Source organism: Dryas octopetala, chromosome 2, assembly GCF_963921425.1.
Source record: "Dryas octopetala chromosome 2, drDryOcto1.1, whole genome shotgun sequence".
NCBI classification, from domain to species: domain Eukaryota; kingdom Viridiplantae; phylum Streptophyta; class Magnoliopsida; order Rosales; family Rosaceae; genus Dryas; species Dryas octopetala.
In genome coordinates this window covers 25,834,110-25,851,017 of record NC_141367.1, presented here as the reverse complement: position 1 = coordinate 25,851,017, position 16,908 = coordinate 25,834,110, and the positions used below count along the sequence as shown (strand labels likewise).

The 16,908-nt window shown below is 40.1% G+C and overlaps 2 protein-coding genes across 4 annotated transcripts; both read left to right on the top strand.

Annotated features, from left to right (window-relative positions):
* The first annotated feature begins 1,583 nt into the window (after positions 1–1,583).
* LOC147294744 (Leucine-rich repeat protein kinase family protein) lies at positions 1,584–5,782 on the top strand. The gene is made up of 2 exons (XM_086232116.1): positions 1,584–3,380; positions 4,925–5,782. The coding sequence occupies exons 1-2, from the start codon at positions 1,880–1,882 to the stop codon at positions 5,560–5,562; spliced, it is 2,139 nt and encodes a 712-aa protein (XP_086088242.1). The 5' UTR covers positions 1,584–1,879; the 3' UTR covers positions 5,563–5,782.
* A 660-nt stretch (positions 5,783–6,442) lies between these two features.
* EMB3011 (RNA helicase family protein) lies at positions 6,443–15,387 on the top strand. Of its 3 annotated transcripts, none has more exons than XM_086233539.1 (18): positions 6,443–6,609; positions 6,955–7,013; positions 7,153–7,291; positions 7,425–7,643; positions 8,119–8,192; positions 9,118–9,400; positions 9,737–9,910; positions 10,033–10,178; positions 10,300–10,397; positions 10,847–10,958; positions 11,408–11,585; positions 11,705–11,934; positions 12,018–12,197; positions 12,647–12,718; positions 12,840–13,016; positions 13,235–13,296; positions 13,393–13,545; positions 13,627–15,387. In XM_086233539.1, the coding sequence occupies exons 2-18, from the start codon at positions 7,008–7,010 to the stop codon at positions 15,224–15,226; spliced, it is 3,903 nt and encodes a 1,300-aa protein (XP_086089665.1). In that variant the 5' UTR covers positions 6,443–6,609; positions 6,955–7,007; the 3' UTR covers positions 15,227–15,387. The 3 variants fall into 3 exon arrangements, with proteins under 3 accessions (XP_086089665.1, XP_086089666.1, XP_086089667.1); XM_086233540.1 differs by having other exon boundaries at positions 6,909–7,013; XM_086233541.1 differs by lacking the exons at positions 6,443–6,609; positions 6,955–7,013; positions 7,153–7,291; positions 7,425–7,643; positions 8,119–8,192 and having other exon boundaries at positions 9,386–9,516.
* The last annotated feature ends 1,521 nt before the right edge of the window (positions 15,388–16,908 follow it).

Genomic DNA, 16,908 nt, shown 5'->3' with positions numbered 1-16,908 from the left:
ATGGACCTGCGATTTCTCCTCATCCGACCATCAATGTTGACAAAACCAGTCTCGTTCTCTCCTTCTTCCTCTCCTTTTTTCCCTAGTGCTCCGATCAGCCCGAAACTCAGCCAAGAGAGAAACCCATCCATGTTCTCTCCCTATTTCTCTCCTCTTTCTCCCCCAATGCTTCGATCAACCCGAAACCTAGCCAAAAGAAAAACCCAGCCCCAAGTCTGATTGTCAATTTAGGCCCAGATCAGTACAGACACATCAAAAAAACTGGAAATCACAAAACAATACAAAATCAATGTCTCCCGCGCCACCTCTTGCGGCGGTGTCCGTGAGACCCAAACTGATTTTTCAAGAATTCTCAACAATTGGCCAAAACCACTTCAATAGAACTGAAAAACACAAAGAAGGGAATCAATTCCCTACATGGGTCGACGAAAAAGGTTGCCGAAAAGCCAAAAACGATGACTGAGTCGCCGCGGCTTCTTGGCGTCGATACGCCGACTCTAGTGGTCTGATGAGGAAACTGAGGCCACCCTCGTGCTCAGAGTGACAGAAGGAAGCCTTTGAGGGTGGTGGGAGGTTGCGACACCACCAGAATCACAAAGTTACTGCCGGAGTTGACGATCGGACTCGGGGTGGGTTTTTTTCTTGGCTGGGTTCCGGGCTGATCGGAGCACTGGAGGAGAAAGAGAAGAGGAAGAAGGAAAGAACCGGACTGGTTTCGTCACTGTTGATGGTCGAACGACGGTGAAATCACTGGTCAACCCATCAGCGTGATCGGCGTGAGTGAGAGAGATTAGAAAGCAGAGAGACATGTGAGAGAGAGGAGAGATAGATAACATTTCGTTAGTTTTGTAGATTAAAGCTAACGTTTTTCCTTAATTGAGACAAATTGGATAATTCATGGACATTTTTGTTACGTTTTAAAATTAATTGACCAAATTGAGACACATTCCAAAATTCATGGACCAAAAATCCCATTCTCAAAACTTGATTAATTATTAATGGTCAAGCAGTTTGCACTATACAAACCCTGTTTTTTTTTTTTTTCTTTAATCTGGTCAACATAAATCAGACATTGAGTTGAAGATCCGTTTCCCAAATCCTAAACGAGTAAGAATTGCTTCATTTGTAATTGATAAGGGTATCCACTAGTCAGGAGACACTGCCTGTCACTGTTTATTTTGACCAATGAAGCCACACCAAAGAGACTTTTGAGTGTGTAGACAGACTTTCAATTCTATAGTCATATATAATCAAACAAAGGATACTCTTATTAAGTTATAGAGCAGACATTCATGCTTCGTAACAAAATGCCAAATAATCTAGCCTAGCTTATTTGTTAACTTTGGATAAAGAAATTAAGAATGGGATGATATCAAAATGCCAAAATACCAAAAATGCCCCACCAACATAACATTAACACCCTCCACCAGTTCCAAGCAGAAGCCCAGAAAATGAGGGCAAAGTGAATACGTACAAAAGCCACGTAACATCAGCATCATGCATTCATATGCTTCAAGAGAATCATTAGCCAAAAAAACATATTGTAAAAAAGGCACCACTGCCACTGCCTTGCTTTTCTTCTACTCCCCCCTTTGCCTTCCCCTTCCGTAAGCTTCTCTCTCTCTCTCTGGCGGGAGGTGGAGCCCACTGATCAAATCCCTCCTTCCCAAGTCTATCTCTAAATAAATACCGGCAGGCACCAGCACATCCCAAGCCCCAACCACTCTCTCTCTCCACAGTCCACACTCCACACCAATAACAACAACAACACCAACAACAACAACACTATGCACTCTAATTAAAACACACAAGCAATTTACAATTGCTCCCATTACTCTCAGGCTTCTCAGCCAAACAAAACCTGCGTACGTGGCTAATAATGAAGGAACCCAGCATTTCCTTCATCATCTTCTTCTTCTTCATCATTGACTTCACTCTCTCTCTCACCCCAGACGGCCTCTCCCTCCTCTCTCTAAAATCCGCCGTCGATCAACAATCCGACGGCTCCGCTTTCTCCGACTGGAGCGAGGACGACTCCACCCCCTGCCGCTGGACTGGCATTTCATGCATGAACATCACCGGCTTTCCCGACCCCCGCGTCGTCGGAATCGCACTCTCCGGCAAGAATCTCCGGGGCTATATTCCCTCCGAGCTCGGAACCCTTGTTTATCTCCGGCGACTCAACCTCCACAACAACAACTTCTTCGGCTCCATCCCTTCCCAGCTCTTCAACGCCACCTCACTCCACAGCCTCTTCCTCTACGGTAACAACCTCTCCGGTTCGCTCCCTCCCTCGATCTGCAACCTCCCGAGGCTCCAAAACCTCGACCTCTCCAACAACTCTTTCTCCGGTTCGTTGCACAAGGAGCTGAAAAACTGTAAGCAATTGCAGCGACTAATACTCGCCAGGAACAGATTCAGCGGCGAAATTCCGGCGGGAATTTGGTCCGATATGCAAAACCTGGTCCAGCTAGACCTCTCGTCGAACGACTTCAGCGGATCGGTGCCGGAAGATTTCGGCCAGTTGAAGTCTCTGTCCGGCACGCTCAACCTCTCTTTCAATCACTTATCGGGAAAGATTCCGAAATCTCTCGGCGATTTACCGGTCACGGTGAGTTACGATCTCCGAAACAATAATTTGAGCGGCGAGATACCCCAAACGGGGTCGTTTTCGAACCAGGGGCCGACTGCGTTTCTGAACAATCCTCTGTTGTGCGGGTTTCCGCTACAGAAATCTTGTAAAAACTCAGACCCGAGCAAGCCGGGTAGTCCGGATTCGGGACCCGGATCCGAAAACGGTTCAAAAAAAGGTTTGAGTCCAGGTTTGATTGTCTTAATCTCTGCAGCTGATGCAGCTGGAGTGGCATTTATTGGGTTAGTAATCGTTTACATTTACTGGAAAAAGAAGGACAATTCAAACGGGTGTAGCTGTACAGGGAAAAGAAAACTCGGAGACGGCAATGAGAAACACGGACTCTGTTCTTGCGGTTGCATCAATGGCGGGTTTGGGAACGAGGACTCGGAAGTGGGGGACCCAGAAAAAGCATCAGGCAAAGGAGGGGAGGGAGACCTCGTGGCGATCGATAAGGGGTTCAGCTTCGAGCTGGACGAGCTGCTGAGAGCTTCGGCTTACGTGTTGGGCAAGAGCGGGTTGGGGATTGTGTACAAGGTGGTGCTCGGCAATGGAGTCCCTGTGGCGGTGAGAAGGTTGGGCGAGGGCGGCGACCAGCGGTACAAGGAGTTTGCGGCGGAGGTCCAGGCCATTGGGCGAGTCAAGCATCCCAATGTTGTCAGGCTCAGAGCTTACTATTGGGCCCCCGACGAGAAGCTTCTTATCAGTGATTTCGTTTCTAATGGCAACTTGGCTTCTGCTCTTCGCGGTCAGTTCTTTACTTCTTTCATCCCCAAATCCCATGCCTTTACTTTCGTTCTTTGTTTTCTTTTCTTCGTCTCTACGCATTTGTACGTAGTTTTGTCGTTTGTCCTTTTTTAGTTAGCTTATTGTTACGGTCTACAGGTTTTCGTTGACTATTACTAATAGGTGTAGTGAGTAAATGAGAAATTGCTACTGAGAACTATTGTTACTGGGCCTGGGTCGTTAAGAACAGAGGTTTATTGCGCAGTAGGTACAAATTATTATCCGCTGTACTATAGGAATGATGATCATTCACCGTATGGGCCCACGCGTCCATCATTGATGGTCTCCTTTAACAGTCGGTTCTTTTTATGATTGAAAATTTATATTATAGTAGAGTAAAAGTCAGGATATTTTTTGGTCTAATTGATACACATTAACTAGTATAATATAATGTCTACATGCCCGGGTGTCTTCATATATGGGAAAGGAGTCAATCTTTTATGTAATGTCTGCATATATTTTGTAGGTTTATCTCTTTCATTTAGTGTAGAGACCACGTTATGAGATAAATAGACATATAAGTCTACGAATATATAACACCATTGTCACATTGGTTGAGATCCAACATGTGACCCATAGATTTAAAGGCACCAAAAATTATTTGGTATAACCGATATACTGATAAGTGGATAATTGTTGCAAAGGGGCCAGACGTGGAGTGACTTTGTTGTTGGGCATGTGCATTTATAGAGCTCAATCACAACATTAACAACATGCTGGGGCCATTTAAGCTTTTTGACATAGATGCAATGATCTGACATTGTCAATCTTGAACGGTCTGGATGGATTAAAGTGGCTTTATAAAAGGGGATTTATTTTTGCTCACCATAGTGGATAGGTGACACGTATGTCATTTGACCATCTTTTTGTGACACGTGTCACCCATCTATCATGGTGGTAATGTTCACCACTAATTTTTTGTGGCAAGGAAAAATAGACTCACATGAAGGGTGCTTGCTTTTCTTCTACGTTCCTAAAATTGAAACTTTTATAGCAGAAAAGGGAGCCCTGTGTTTCTTTATTTGATTTTCTTTTGGTAAATTATAACTTTCTTGAAGGAAAAACTTAGAAGGTTGGGTTTTCTTCCCTGCCCTGAAATAATTATCATCCCTTTCTGCGTTCCTTTTACGTTTCCCTTGGTGGCAATGACAATTATGACATGAAGCCACTACAACTTGTCAACTATCATGGCTTAATCCAAGAAAACAAGATTAATTATATTGCAATTCTTGCACATTTTATTAATTTTTAGTTACAATATAGAGTTTGTTAGGCAAGAAGAAACCATATGTGCATACGACTTGTTCCCTAATACGCTTTGGCCTTTGCATTGGTTCTGTGAGTTCAGTTTTGTAAATTCTTGGCCAAAAAAAAAAAAAAGTTTTGTAAATTCAAGTTTTGTAAATGTTGGGTCGTGTGAATTCAGTTTTGTAGTTGGTTCTGTGATATCAAGTTTCCATAAACCCACAAAACTAAGGAAACAGAGACTTTTATTTGAATTTGCAGGAAGAAGTGGTCAGTCATCAACGAGTAGCCTCTCCTGGTCCACTCGGCTGAAAATCGCCAAAGGAACAGCGCGGGGCTTGGCCTACCTCCACGAATGCAGTCCACGAAAATTCGTCCACGGAGACATCAAACCCTCCAACATTCTCCTCGACAACGAATCTCAACCCTACATCTCCGATTTCGGGCTCAACAAACTCATCGCCATCACAGGCAACAACCCCTCCTCGGGCGGCTTCATGGGCGGAGCTCTCCCATACCTCAAGGCAGTCCAAACAGAGCGAGCAAACAATTACCGTGCCCCCGAGGCCCGAGTCCTGGGCAGCAGACCCACCCAAAAATGGGACGTTTATTCCTTCGGGGTTGTCTTGCTCGAACTACTCACTGGGAAGTCGCCGGAGCTCTCTCCGACGTCCACGTCAACTTCGGTTGAAGTCCCGGACCTGGTGAGATGGGTGAGGAAAGGGTTCGAGGAAGAGAAGCCTCTATCGGATATGGTGGATCCTATGTTGCTCCAAGAAGTGCATGCCAAAAAGGAGGTGCTTGCAGCGTTTCACGTAGCCCTTGCATGCACTGAGCCAGACCCTGAAGTTCGGCCAAGGATGAAAACTGTGTCTGAAAATCTTGAAAGGGTTGGATAGTGAGGACTGATGGTTTTAGATCAACATATTACATATACGTAGTCACGAAATTCTAAGTTCACCTGAGTTTTCAGGGTCAATTTGTCTCCCATGGTGAATTTTTGATATATAGGTTGTATGGTAGCATTCAGAATGTTTTCTGGATCGGCCATCTAGATTTATTTTGAAGATCCAATTGATGAAACCCAATTATTATTTTTTTTTTGGCAGTCAAGCAATTTCCCAGTGCATAATTTTGTTATACATTTGTATTCCTTTGTGATAAAATTGATAATATTTAAGAGCTGGCTAGATTTTGTAATTTAAATTCCAATCCCTACTACATGCTTGTAATAATGTTCCTTTTACTCCATTTTATGCTCAATTTTGTGTTGCATATCACAAGTAACAAATTAATGACTGAATTTTAACTAAACTGAGTTCGTTATAACTTTGGTTAGTTTATAGACTTTAATATCGGAGCCCAATCAAGTTGCAGCTGCATTGGATGTTCAGTTTTATTACCTCTAATTTTTTTGGTATGTATAATTTGACCATTAAAAAAAAGTTCATGTATAATATTTTTTCTTGTATATTCTATTTTGCTAATTGGACAAACAACCTTTCAAATTCACGCCATAGAGTTAATTACTTGAAGTTAATGATCATTTGCTTTAGTAGATGATATCTAGTTTTATTGTATTGGAGTAGATATTGAGTTTAAATCTTATGGAGGTAAGTTGATTAGTAAAAGAAAAAAGTTAATTAATTCAATTTTGATAAAGACCAAATGGCCCAAATCTTTAAACTTTGGGCTGAGAGTGCGAAAGCCCATTCGGTGGGGGCTAACAGTATTTTGGGTCTTCAACCAAGAAACAAAAGTAAAAAAATAGACGGCCGTTGTTTTCTTTTCTTTGCCGTTTCAACCATTGGAGGTCTGGAAGACTGGAACCTGATCGGAAGTCGGTTTAGTAACCGCCTTTTAGCACCAAAACAAGTCATCGCCGCCTTTTCTGGCTTAAACTTAAACCTCTGAAAAAAGGCCACTGACTTCTGTCACATACTCAGGTACGTCCCTCTCTTCTTCCCTCAACATCCTTAATCGAGAGACTATTCGATATATTTAGGCGCCCAAATTCGAACCAGAAAACGGGTTGATTTGACCTAATCTAGATTTCGATTTGCCCCAAATTCATCCTGAATCTTTAGACTTTCGGAGACTGAAATCTCAGGATTTCAAATAACTAATTAGATAGGGATTTGACAAAACCCGACCTTTCAACCCCTCTTATACGTCTCAGTCGCTCACCCTCTACCCAAGTTCGATTCATTCTCATATTCATTGTGGGTATTGCAATAATTTTCAGGTGCTCTTGAAAATTGTTCCTGATTTCATTCTCACACTATCTGCAGGTGTCCTCATTGTTAGGCCGTTTCAGCTGTTAGAGGTTATTCCACTACTTAGTATGGAGGTTAGTATCTGATTCGGTTCACAGGTGTTAGCTATAATGTAGCATCATGTTATTGCCAGTTCTTGTTTTCAACTACTGGCATTATCTTTATCTGATGGGGTTTCTTAATTTGTTGTTTTTATTGCCTTGTTATGTATAGACACGAGGAAACCCCGAACCTTTTGACCTGGACCAGACAACGGTAACATTGGAACCCGAGAAGAGCAGTGGTGCGGGATTATATGTTCCTGGGAAGGATAGAGTTGTTTTTCGACCTCCAGAGAGAAAATCTCTATTAGGTAAGATGTATATTAACATTTATATTTTTGGAATCAGTGCCCTGCCTCCCTCTAATGCAAGTGGTAGTATTCCTACATGTGTAATTTACATAGCTGGTGTCCTCACTTCTAACTTGTATTTATGATGTAACAGGGTTAGATGTCCTTGCTAATGCAAAACGGGAGTCTAAGATTGATGGTGGATTCAAGGCCCCAAGAGAAAGAGGTGCTACTGCTGTCACATCTATAGAGGAAGAGGAAAAATCCGAGTCTGATGTAATAGATGAAGAAGGGAGTAATGCATCAACTAGCATACGGAGTCACTCGAGCAGGCGATATCGTGAAATATCTGCAAGTGAGACACCGCGTACAGGTATGCTTTGGTTTATGTTCTAATGATTGATTCCATCTTATGACTCTAATTTGATAACTATATCAACAATTTTTTACATGGAAATTGATCCCAAGTATTTTTGGAATTTGAACTGTGGATTTTGCAATATTATCAAAGACTTGGGTAGCACGATGCAATGACATATCTAATATCTTTTCCCACATTTTTTATATGAATCTGACTGTATAAAATATGCAAATTCTTATGTTTATCACACAATATTTTCAAGGCTTGGGTATCCTCTTATTATGCAAACTGTATCTGACAGTTAGAAATGGGTTTAACATGCTGTCAGGTTATCTTCTTGATCCATATTACTAGTGTTTTAAATTTTCTTTTAGTGTCTTAAAGAAATGGGTTTAACATGTTGTCAAGTTATATTATTGACCCATCTTCTTTTCTGTAAGTAAATGTTTCTTTACTTAAAAGACACTTTATAATCCTTGTGTTGCAGAAAGCACTGTAACAGAAGGACAAGTTGATGATATGTATGACACTCGCTATTCTCGCGGACGTTTGCATACAGATGTAAGTATATCAGCTATTGCCTTTTCTGTTTTATTGTTTTTTTATTGTGTTTTAATTTTTATTCTTTAGATAGGGAGATAGTGCACAAGTAGTTGTAATGTATATTTATTGAAGTTCTTTTGGAACTACGGTCTTAGGGTCTGCAAACATTATTGAGTTGTATGCTGAATGACTTAAAAGCAAACTAATCATGCTCTATATGGTAAGGACCATGATTACATGGTTAGTATTAGCACTCTAGTGCTAGAGTTAGGAAGACTAAGAATCTCGAGAAAGTAACCTTTAAAAAAATTATTTGAAATGAGTCTTTTGCCTTGTGCTGTGAAGGAGAAATATGTATTCAGGCAAGGTTGGAGATGGCCTTCAGAGTATGTAGTATCTAGCAAGCCTATGCTATGATGGAGGCAAATTTCAGTTGAAGTTTTAATTTAGTATAGTCCAATTATTACTATTTTTCACCTTAGGGTCGAAGACCTTTAGTGATGCATGTAACATCTAACTCGTCTTTTGGTGCCATGCCAATAACCCTATGATGATTTGTTATTTTTTTCTTGGACTTTGAACTACATAGTTGAAATGAATTGTTGGGGGGGGGGGGGGGGGGTGTTCATGGATTTATTTCAAACAGTATCGACAGGTACCTATGTCTCAAGGGCTCATTAGTTTTATGTGCTCAATTAGTCACTTTGTTTTACTAGATTTATATAGTGGGAAAAGTCATGGATTTATGAATGAGACCTCAAACGTTTGATTGGTCCATCTGATTATATGCTGATACTTTATCTAATTTCTGCTTCACTTTGTTGTTTGATTGGATTTTATGTTCATGTTAGACTCTGAGTTGTGAAAATGTATTTTTCATTTGTTGCTTATGTTTTGTTTAAATAAATTCTGATGTGCTCCTTACCATGCCTTTGAATTGAAGGTTTTGGACACACCTAGTGGAAGTTTGCACAGTGTTAGGTCTCGGAGTCCTAAGTATGACAGAGATGATCGTGGTAGTGAGAGAAGAGATTACAAGGGTAGGTATGACAGGGAAGACCGTGGTAGTGAGAGAAGAGATTACCAAGATGATAGTAGGAGGGTGAAACAAAGATATAGTAGTAATGGTAAGGACTATCATCATCGAAGGGAAGACCGATATGAACAAGAACATGGAGAATATGGAAGAAAGCGGAATAGATATGAAGGTCCAAAGAGGACACCTGGTATGTAGTACGTTTTTTCTTTCATTTTGTTGATTTTTTGTTAAAATTTATTTTTATTTCTTTCAGCAAAGAAATGGATATAGTGCATCTCTCGGTTATGTTCTGAAAACTGTTATGTAAGTTTCCCCTTTCATGGAACCAACGTTTTGAGCATGAAATGGGGTCCAGATACTTGTTATTGGAAATGTAACATCACAAGTTCTCATATGCATATATTATTTAATTATTTTTTTCATAATTGATACATGGTGAATAAGCTTTTATTGGCTCTAACCTAAGTTAGGTTCAAAAACAACATATTACTGTCTCTAATGCCATATTTTGCAAATGTTGCAGGCAGATCTGACTGGGATGACGGGAGATGGGAATGGGAAGAAACACCAAGACGGGATGGTTACTCTAATACCAGTAGGCGCCATCAACCATCACCATCCCCTATGCTACTTGGGGCCTCACCTGATGCACGACTAGTTTCCCCATGGCTGGGTGGCCATACACCTCGTTCTTCCGGTATGTTATTTAGATGCGGAGCTTTTAGGTGAATGTCAAATTTAGATGTTTTCGATGATGAAGCTGGCTTTAATTCCATTTTATGTTGATTATTAGATATAACTCATTTGGAATTACAACAGGTTCTGCTGCTTCTCCCTGGGATCACATCTCTCCCTCTCCAGTTCCAATACGTGCTTCTGGATACTCGGTCAAATCTTCAAGTTTGAAACATGGTGCGAGGTCCCATCACCTTACCTTTTCTTCTGAAAATTCACTATCATTCAAGGTATATATTTAATTTATTTAGTTATATATATATTTTTTGTGGTTAATGTTTGGAGATCATGGAAATAAGGTCTTTTGCCTATATTGGCTGCATCAATGATGAATGATAGTTTCGTCTGCAGGATGGAGAAGCAGATAAGACTGATTTGGCAGAAGAAGACAAATATGAGATTAGTGAAAGTGTGCGTCTTGAGATGGAATACAATTCTGACCGTGCATGGTAATTAAATATATAGATAAGTTCTTGTCAATGAGCTTCAAATTATGCTACCTAAATAATGAGTCATTATGTTTCCTAAATAATGTGTCTAGAGGATGACCAAATTAATCTGTTGTTTCTTGGGAAAAAAAATTGCTTAAAGAGTAGCAACCGTGAACATTGTTTGGTTGGCTTGAATGTGCTAAAGTTTGCACATCATTTGTACAATTTTCCAGGACTCTCTTGTTAAGCACTAAAACATCTTAAGATTTTTTTCTTCAAACTGGAAATCTAGAGCTAACTCCTACTATCTGATGTCGTCCTTAAGTACTAGCTACCCTAAGGAAAACATTTTTCACCTCTCAATTAGCTAAATTCCTGTACGAATTTCCCTTTTGAACTTCAGGTTATGATTTAGTAGTGCAGTTTAGTTGTGAACTTTATTTGACCCATGTAATCTTGTTATATAGGTACGATAGAGAAGAAGGAAACACAATGTTTGATTCAACAGATAGCTCCTCTTTGTTTTATGGAGATGATGCTTCTTTTCAAAAGAAGGAAGCAGAATTAGCCAAAAGACTGGTATGTTCATTGTTTCTTTAATTTACAAGCATATGTCGGAACTGTATATTGGTTGATGAATAAGTTTACGTTGACCAAAACTGGAGGTTTCTTCTTTATTCTTCTTGTTGTGATGGCTAGCTAGTAAGTGATAATCATGTTGATCGAGATGATCGAGAATGTAAACTTTGAGAGGTTCACTTATAGACAAAAAGAAATCATTGAACTTCCCAACCTTTATTTGGTAACATTCTAGAGATGATTCTTTAATATCACATGCAGTGTACTTTAATATGTTTTCATGCATCTCTTTGACTGTCATCTGTCTGAGTTCAGGTGATTTTGTTTAGTGCCAAATGTGTTTATTGATTGTGGTAGTAATGCCTACTTTTTATTAGTCTAAATAATAAATATACTGGCTATGCTCATATTTCTGTCAACTTCACTAAATATTTTGATCTCCTGGACAGGTTCGAAGAGATGGAACCAAGATGTCCCTGGCTCAGACCAAAAAGTTGTCTCAGCTCACTGCTGATAATGCTCAGTGGGAGGATCGTCAACTTTTGAGATCTGGTGCTGTTAGAGGTACTGAGGTGCAGACTGAGTTTGATGATGAAGAAGAACGCAAAGTTATTCTTCTTGTACATGGTAAGGAAATTTTATAACTAGCTATATCAGTTAATTGATGAAATATATGATTTGTTGTTCGTGCATAGATGAATGACATCTCATTTTGCTAAAATCTTGACTACTTTCTATTATCACAGATACAAAACCTCCTTTCCTGGATGGCAGGGTTGTTTTTACCAAGCAAGCAGAGCCAATAATGCCAATAAAGGATCCCACATCTGACATGGCCATAATTTCCCGCAAAGGGTCTACTCTGGTTAGGGAAATCCATGAGAAGCAAAGTATGAACAAATCACGCCAACGTTTCTGGGAGCTTGCAGGTTCCAAACTTGGTGATATCCTCGGTGTTGAGAAAACGGCTGAGCAGGTATGGGACTTTAGAGAGGAACTTCTGATTTTTTCTGTACACTTTACAATTTTTGGAACTAACCCTTTTACTTTTGATTCTAGATTGACGCAGATACCGCTGCAGTAGGCGAAGATGGTGAAATTGATTTCAAAGAAGATGCGAAGTTTGCACAGCATATGAAGAAAGGGGGGGAGGCTGTGAGTGAATTTGCGATGTCAAAAACCATCTCACAGCAACGACAGTATTTGCCCATATATTCTGTTCGGGATGAGTTATTGCAGGTAGATGTAGCTCCTTTTATGTGTAATGCTTTGTTATTGTAAGCAGTAGTATCTAGCATATCAGTCCCTTCTGGCCTTCTCAGAACAACGCCCTTTAAAATTTAAGACTCTAATGGTCATCTTTAATTAGTGAGAGTGTGATGCTGATGTTTAAATGGTCACAACTTGATGAGTGGTCACGGAATATTGATGGAAGGGTTTCCATTGTCCAACTTTATTGTCTTGTTATAGGTTTGGGGAGCTGTTTGGTAGCAATTATTCAAATTATATCATAATGGACTGAAAAGAAGCAAAAAGGAATCAGTGCCTTTTTCCTTTGTACCGGGGTCCCACCTTTGCTTAAAATGCTTTCTAGAGATGGACTTATTTTAATTGTTTCCACTTGGCTATGCCCATTTGAATACATAAATGTTGTACTATTCAACCCTTATTTAATTTCCATTGGATAGGTGGTTAGAGAAAATCAGGTTATTATTGTTGTTGGAGAAACTGGTTCTGGAAAGACAACTCAACTGACACAGGTACTTTTGCTTTTATTTTATATCTTATCACCAAATCTTTTGTCCCATTGTTTTAAGATTCATAATGGTTATGTATATATACCTCATTATCTAGCGTCCATTGTGTGGATTTTGTTGACAGTACCTGCATGAGGATGGATATACTGTAAATGGTATAGTGGGTTGCACCCAACCGAGGCGTGTGGCAGCCATGAGTGTTGCGAAAAGAGTTAGTGAAGAGATGGAGACCGAGCTTGGTGACAAAGTTGGCTATGCTATTCGTTTTGAGGATGTGACTGGGCCAAATACAGTAATAAAGGTGAACAATTCTGTTTGCTTCTTAAAACATACTGGTTGAAGTCCTGTGGACATTTATTATTTCTTTGATATTTTTTCCTCACTTGGCTCCAGATCTTGATCTCCATTTTCTAATTTCTTTTTCCTGGAGGCACAAATTGTGTAGAGAATTTTTTTCATTCCATTTGGTCTTCAGGATTATACTGTTATATGCTAATTCTTTGTGTTCCAATTTTGCAGTACATGACTGATGGAGTACTTTTGCGAGAAACACTCAGAGATTCTGATCTAGAAAAGTATCGGTATGAGATTGTAAAGTTTGGAAAGCTGTTTAGTTCTGCACTGGTAATTTACAGTTAAAACAAAATCATTTACCGTTGAGATTGTTACTTTTGCAGCGTAGTTGTTATGGACGAGGCCCATGAAAGGTCACTGAACACGGATGTGCTGTTTGGGATTTTGAAAAAAGTGGTTGCCCAGCGTCGTGATTTTAAGCTCATTGTGACTTCTGCAACTCTAAATGCTCAGAAATTTTCAAATTTCTTTGGAAGGTAATCTTTAATTCTTTTGCTCTTATGTTATTACATTCTGAATCTACTTGCTCAATATGTCCTTATTTTTTTTGGGTGCAGTGTTCCGATTTTTCCCATTCCTGGGAGAACATTTCCTGTAAATACCTTGTACAGTAAAACCCCATGTGAAGATTATGTTGAAGGTGCAGTGAAGCAGGCCATGACTATTCACATCACCAGTCCTCCAGGTGACATCCTCATCTTCATGACTGGCCAAGATGAGATTGAGGCGGCTTGTTATGCCCTTGCAGAGAGGATGGAACAACTCATCTCCTCCTCGAAGAAAGCAGTGTCGAAACTCTTGATACTTCCTATATATTCACAGCTGCCTGCTGATTTGCAAGCAAAGATATTCCAAAAAGCTGAGGATGGGGCTCGTAAATGTATCGTAGCAACCAACATTGCTGAGACATCTTTAACCGTAGATGGAATCTATTACGTCATTGACACAGGTTACGGAAAAATGAAGGTATACAACCCACGAATGGGTATGGATGCTCTTCAAGTATTTCCTGTTAGCCGTGCTGCTGCTGACCAGCGTGCTGGACGTGCTGGTAGGACTGGGCCTGGAACGTGTTATCGGCTGTACACAGAAAATGCGTACCTAAACGAAATGCTGCCCAGTCCTGTGCCAGAGATCCAAAGGACCAATCTTGGGAATGTGGTTTTGTTGCTGAAATCGCTGAAAGTGGAGAACTTACTTGACTTTGATTTCATGGACCCACCTCCCCAGGACAATATTCTCAATTCTATGTACCAGTTGTGGGTCTTGGGTGCTCTTAACAATGTGGGGGGCTTAACTGACCTGGGATGGAAAATGGTGGAGTTTCCGTTGGACCCTCCACTTGCTAAGATGCTATTGATGGGTGAAGAGCTAGGATGCTTAGATGAGGTTTTGACAATTGTGTCCATGCTTTCCGTGCCATCAGTATTCTTTAGGCCAAAAGATAGAGCAGAGGAGAGCGATGCTGCGCGGGAGAAATTCTCCATCGCAGAATCTGACCACTTGACACTGTATAATGTTTACCAGCAGTGGAAACAACATCAGTATCGGGGGGACTGGTGTGGTGACCATTATTTGCATGTTAAAGGGTTACGAAAGGCTAGAGAGGTGAGGTCCCAGCTGCTAGAGATCCTGAAGACACTGAAAATCCCGCTGACATCCTGTTGGCCTGATACTGATGTTGTCAGAAAGGCTATTTGCTCTGCATACTTCCACAATTCTGCAAAATTGAAGGGTGTGGGGGAGTATGTGAATTGCCGGACTGGGATGCCATGCCATTTACATCCGAGCAGTGCTCTGTATGGTATGGGCTGCACTCCGGAGTATGTTGTTTATCATGAATTGATTTTGACATCAAAGGAGTACATGCAGTGTGCCACAGCAGTGGAGCCACAATGGTTGGCTGAGTTGGGACCCATGTTCTTTTCTGTAAAGGATTCGGATACGTCAATGTTGGAACATAAGAAGAAACAAAAGGAAGAGAAAACAGCTATGGAGGAGGAAATGGAGAATCTGAGAAAGGCTCAAGCAGTAGAAGAGAAAGAGAGCAAGAAGAAGGAGAGGGAAAAGAGATCCAAGCAGCAGCAGCAGGTCTCAATGCCGGGTTTGCACCAGGGCTCTTCTACATATTTGAGGCCAAAGAAACTTGGCTTGTAAATGTAAATTCTATTGTACATATGATTCAGTCCTAGTTTTCTGGACAAAGCAGTGTTGTTAAAAGAAAAAGAAAAATAACATATTCTCATTTGTACGATTTTTATATGGGAACTATTTTAACGTGGAGAAAAGAACCATTTTCACATGGACAAAGGAACAAATTTTTTATTTTATTTTATTTTATCAGTTTGACGTGGAGAAAGGAACATTGTTTTTTATGTGTGTGGGTTTTGTAGCAGTGTACTTATTAACCCTTAGTATGTTGGATTATTTTCTTTTAACTTTTATTTTAATAGAAGTACCACACTTGCACCAGCCTTATATATAGATGTGTAATGTAATTACAGAATTACCCATAAAAATCCCGAGGCAGTGAAGAACAGGGAAGCCATTCCCTTCTTTGGTTTTCTTACGTGCTTTGTGCTCAGCTGCTCTGCTTTTCCTCAATCGCAGTACAGATATATCTTAAGGGTAAGTAAATTTCTCTTCCTCTTTGTTCTCTCTATCTTTGTCTCTGCCTCTGAAAGTAAAACCTATGAAAGTGCCATTTTTCTCATTTTTGCATCATCCATGAAGACGCGGGATTCTGTAGTTGTGTTACAGGTTTACGTTCATTTAGACTCTGTTCTGGTGTTTTCTTATAATTTAACAGTTTCTTTTTTTTTTGGGGGCTTCTGTAGCGTATTTCTGTTGATAGGTTCTGAAGATTTTATTCAATATAGTTATTTGGCTTATCACTGTATTTGGTAGGGTGAGTTTTGAGGAGTAATGAGATTTACCAACATATGCAGTTAACGACTCTGTTATGGAGTTGAGGTATTCACGAACAAAAAGGGCAAAAAAGCTTATGGCATTGGAAATGAGAAATTTGCAACTCTTTCCAGCATATTGGAGCTTAAAAGGACTTATAGCTCTGAACAGATTTACTAATTGTTATGTTTCTTGTTTTTCACTTGGAAGTTTTTTTGAATTGGTTGGAGGGTTGTTATAAAATCATACCATATCTTTTGCGGGAAGTGAGTAGGTGGAGATGTATGTGTTGGAATAAAGGTGTTCCTAATATTGACTGTTGTTTAAATTTACAGTGGACTTATTTCAATTAAATTGGATTTCCAAGCTATCCTTGAACAGAGAACTGGGTATGTTCTTTCTGTTTACTTTCTTCCTGGTGTCTTATTGTGGTGGATGAAGGGTAAATGACTTTCACGCTTATTTGCTTCGGATTGGGCTGCATGGCTGGCAGGTTTTGTGGTTTCTTTTGGAAAGCAGCCAGAATAGGTAGGACAAGTTTCATTACCTACTATATTCAAAGTGCTTGTACTATTGGCCTACCTCAGATTAATGCAGTCATTTGCTAATATCTTCTCTTTTTTTTTTCTTTTTTTTCCTTCCGGGGTGGTGGGGGTCTGGTTCTTATAGTTCATTAATACAAATGTATTTATGCATGCTTTTATATATTTTGGGTGCGGGGGGAAGGTGTTCATATTTGTGTTAGTAAAATGTGCTTAGTTTTGGTTTGCAAATGACTTATTTGAAGTAAAATCAAATAGGGTTGTAATGAACTAAGATTGAGCAGCTTTAGAGCATTCTGCTCAGTGCTCACCCTATTTGAACCCTTCTGCTACTATGGAAGCTAGGCCCTTCTGCTAATGATAGAAAACTTTGTTTCGAGGGACTTTCTC

Coding starts and splice junctions, on each gene's coding strand:
- LOC147294744 (XM_086232116.1), top strand. CDS start 1,880: ATGAAGGAACCCAGCATTTCCTTCATCATCTTCTTCTTCTTCATCATT. Junction 3,381..4,924: donor CTTGGCTTCTGCTCTTCGCG/GTCAGTTCTTTA, acceptor TTGAATTTGCAG/GAAGAAGTGGTCAGTCATCA.
- EMB3011 (XM_086233539.1), top strand. Junction 9,911..10,032: donor CCATACACCTCGTTCTTCCG/GTATGTTATTTA, acceptor GAATTACAACAG/GTTCTGCTGCTTCTCCCTGG. Junction 11,935..12,017: donor TTGAGAAAACGGCTGAGCAG/GTATGGGACTTT, acceptor TTTTGATTCTAG/ATTGACGCAGATACCGCTGC.